This window comes from Achroia grisella, unplaced genomic scaffold, assembly GCF_030625045.1.
Source record: "Achroia grisella isolate CSIRO2021 unplaced genomic scaffold, CSIRO_AGI_Agris_v1 utg1360, whole genome shotgun sequence".
NCBI lineage: Eukaryota > Metazoa > Arthropoda > Insecta > Lepidoptera > Pyralidae > Achroia > Achroia grisella.
Window position 1 is genome coordinate 2,236,534 of NW_026712626.1, and position 4,130 is coordinate 2,240,663.

At 35.3% G+C, this 4,130-nt stretch overlaps 1 protein-coding gene across 1 annotated transcript; it reads right to left on the reverse strand.

Annotated features, from left to right (window-relative positions):
• Positions 1 to 3,480: 3,480 nt before the first annotated feature.
• LOC131855245 (uncharacterized) lies at positions 3,481 to 3,882 on the reverse strand. The gene has a single exon (XM_059206488.1). The coding sequence runs from the start codon at positions 3,823 to 3,825 to the stop codon at positions 3,481 to 3,483; it is 345 nt and encodes a 114-aa protein (XP_059062471.1). The 5' UTR covers positions 3,826 to 3,882.
• Positions 3,883 to 4,130: the final 248 nt, after the last annotated feature.

Below are 4,130 nucleotides of genomic sequence, written 5' to 3' on the forward strand. Positions count from 1 at the left end.
GTTTGATTGTAGATCTATGAAAATACTAGAATAGCATTATTATAAATAGTATTATTGTATATTGTTTATTTGCACAGCTGGATATGTATAATTGGAATGGCAAATTGATGGCCTCGGTAGTCTAGCTAGCACACTGTCTTACTTCTGATGGTCGCGGGTTAGATGCCTCGCACGTAAAAACATTTCTTATAAGTATGATTGTTTGTATTAATCTGGATGTTTTCTATGTATATTGTGTATGTATTTACAAAAGAAAAGTAGGTATGTATGTGTGTATATATAACTTGTCTAGTACCCATAACACAAGATCTGCTTAGTTTGGGACGTTGGATGAAGTTGTGTGTTATCTGCTACTTATAGCATTATCTATATAACTAATGCTACATGTAAGTTTTACTCAGATGAGAGTGAAAGTCTCGTCATAAGGTCCAATCATTTCAGAGAATAGCAAGAACAAACATTCAGACAGATGCACCATGTCAGGTTGACTTCCATGCGATTTCTCGGCAAGAGCCGCACTGGTAAAAGGCCGATAACGTACTACTTGCAATTCTCCTGGTGTTGCGGGTGCTGATGGGCGGCGGCTTGATGGTAAGTGATTACGCTTACCATCAGGTGAGCCGCAAGCTCGTGTATCCCTATGCTATATAAAAAAACAATATTATATGACGTATCTAGTATTTCATAACTCTATACACAAATGCTCACTAGTCTACTCAATATATAATTTGTTAATTCGCGGTTCCGTTCTGTGCTTAAGCATCGATTTAGGGTTCCACATCACGGAATTTCGGGGGTGGCCACCCTTACAAGCCACCCCACGTTGGTTGTTAGTCACTTTGTTTTGATAATATTGATCGATTGATTTTAAACTATTCAACTTTGTAAAGTGATTATATCAACTTTCATTTTGTTTATTATCTTTTCAATAGTCTCTGTTTATATAATAACTAGCTATGACCGCGACTTCGTCCGCGTGTAATATATATATATATATTTAATAGACAACGAATGACTAATTTCTATACAAACTTTCATCCCCTATTTTATGTAAAATAAAATAGGGGATGAAAGTTAAGGGTTACATTTTTACAAACTTTGATGTCGTTTTTATTTATGCATTTTTGTTTAATCAACTGTCTAAAAATTAAGTTTCTAGCGTCTATGTAGCTTTAAAAATTATGACACTTCCTACAGCCTTTCATCTCCCCTTTCCACCCCTTTTTTGCACTAAAAACTGCCTATGTCTTTTCTCAATGTCTAGACTGTCTCTATACCTAATTTCATTTAAATCGGTTCAGTAGTTTTGACGTGAAAGGGAGACAGACAGACAGATACTTTCGCATTTGTGATATTAGTAAGGAAGTATTAATATAATATCATAACTTCACTATCACGGATGGTTTTTTCATGCATGATAATGGAATGGTGCACCCGCCTGCGCTAACGGTTTACACTGGCAGGGCACCAGTGTAGGATGATAATCGTATCACCACTGATCACTGATCACTGATCTGATCATCTGAACAGTAGGTCAGATCAGTTAGCAATTTGTAGCAAATTCACAAGGAATTTATCATTATAGATTCTTGGGGAAACGCGTGGACGTGAACTTGACTTAATACATAGCTAATAGCTACAATAGCAGTTAGTCAACAGTTCACATTCAAAATTCAATGTTTTTTTAATTTTCCAGTCTAGTTAGGTATATAGAGCCAATTGAGAAGAACTGGCAAGAAACTCAATTGAATTACTTTTTTTTAAAAGCCAAATTCAATGTTTCTTGAATTTTCCAGTCTAGTTCGGTATATAGATCCAATTGAGAAGAACTGGCAAGAAACTCAATTGAATTACTTTTTTTTAAAAGCCAAATTCAATGTTTCTTGAATTTTCCAGTCTAGTTCGGTATATAGATCCAATTGAGAAGAACTGGCAAGAAACTCAATTGAATTACTTTTTTTTAAAAGCCAGTTTATTTACAATGTATATTTATATGTCTATCTCTAATATTAAATGAAAATCCCGTGCATGAACAACTATTGCCATCCACGTTCATCATTCAAAATAAATCGTTTAGTGAGTAAGGCCTTGCTGAATAAATATGATTTAACAGATGTTTTGAATGTATTTAAGGGTAATTCCAATATAACCTTTGGTATCTTGTTGTAAATTTTTATACCTATTCCCATAAAGGAGCTATTGAATTTTTCTAAACGATACCTGTCAGCCAAGTCAGCAAGTTTGTCTTTAAATCTAGTACCTATTAATATTAAGAATGTTACCTACTGTCTTTTGGATATAAGTCAAGATATTTATGAACATATATATAATTAAAATATTTATACATATATATCATTTAAATAACATATATATTAATTAAATAATTTTAAGTATTTTACTATAAAGAATACTACATGTATTGTTACCATCATGTTTGTGAGGAGAAATAAATAAATCAAATTATAATTATAAATTAGTTTTGTATTTCAAATTTCGAATTGTCATATAAATAAAAAAAATATATAGGATATTTAAATATATATAAATTGAGAAGCAACGATGAGAATATTTGCCTCTGAATTTCTCTCTTAATGAGTCACGACTCCTCATACAGTAGATCGCTCGAATGGCAATTTGTAATATAAATATATTTTTAATATCTGCCCCTTTTCCCCATAATAATATTCATTACCACAGATAACATAACATTACTAACAATGTAATTCTCCCCTAAATTATCCATAACTCCCAGGCCGATACAAACAATTAACAAATGTTTGTACCGTGCTAGGAATCTAACCCACGACCATCGAAACGAAGGCAGTGTGCTAAAGTATCAGACCATCGAGACCATGATGTATATAGGCTACCTTTGCAACTTACCATCATATAAACTGATGGTCATCCATAAAGAATGATTTTTGATCACCCCCAATTTTCTTGTATCAAGAATTTTTTTTTAGGGTATTGTTCAGGTGCTAAGACCTGTAACGCTGCGACTTGCATAGATCTATTGTGTTTAGGAGCGATGGTTTTTAACCAAGTATATCCAACTAAGAACATCCTTCAATTCTTGTCCCAGACAGATCTAGATAGCGAAGTCTCAAAAAGGGTGAGCACAATAGATCTATGTAGGTCGCAGTGTTACGGCTTATTGGCTTTAATTAATTCTATTGCTGATACGATGGTTTTGGTGTACCTATCTATCTATGTTAACTATCTTATAGAAGTTTTCTCATTTTGTCATCAGAAATCACCCCGATCATCGTTTAAATCGTACAAAAGTTTAACAATCTCCTTATAAACCTCGACGTAAATGACGACCTCGGTGGTCTAGCAGTCTCGCACACCGCTTTACGACCGATGGTCGCGGGTTCGATTCCTCGCACGGCACAAACATTTTTTATTCATGAGTTTGATTGTTTGTATCGGTCTGGGTGTTTACTATGTATACGAAATACTCTCTCTCTCTCTTCCTGGCTATATATCCCACATGGTGGTGGGGTCAGCTTCCCCTATTTTTGTCCGCCACTTTATCCTGTCCCGGACATTGTCTTCAGAGACCTCACACCCTATCATGTCCCTAGCAACAACATCTTCCCATCCCTTCCTTGGTCTGCCTCTGCCCCTTCGACCAGGACTAGAAAGTTGCAGTGCCAGGTTTCCGACGTAATCAGGCGGCTTTCTCTTCACGTGTCCATACCATCGCAGCCTACTTTCCTGCATTTTTTCAGCAATGTCGCGAACAACCAGGCTTCCTCGTACGTACTCGTTGCAGATTTTATCGAGCCTGGTTATACCGCACATCCACCTCAGCATCTTCATTTCAGCAACTTGGATGGTATGCACGTTCTTTTGGGTTACGGGCCATATTTCACTGCCATAGATAAGAACGGGTCTTATAATTGTTTTATAAATTAACCCTTTGAGTTTAACAGGCATTCTCTTGTCGCATATATACGAACTACATGTTACGAAAAAAAAATCTATTATATGTACTTGTATCAGTTATCTAGTACCCGTAACACAAGTTTTAGCTAGCTTAACTTGGGACTAGATGGCGCTGTGTGAATTGTCCTGAGATTATTATTATTATAAACGATAAATTCCGTATACTTTCCAAAGGATAT

Bases quoted from the DNA above. Each gene is read 5' to 3' on its own strand.
- LOC131855245 (XM_059206488.1), bottom strand. From the start codon at position 3,825: ATGAAGATGCTGAGGTGGATGTGCGGTATAACCAGGCTCGATAAAATC.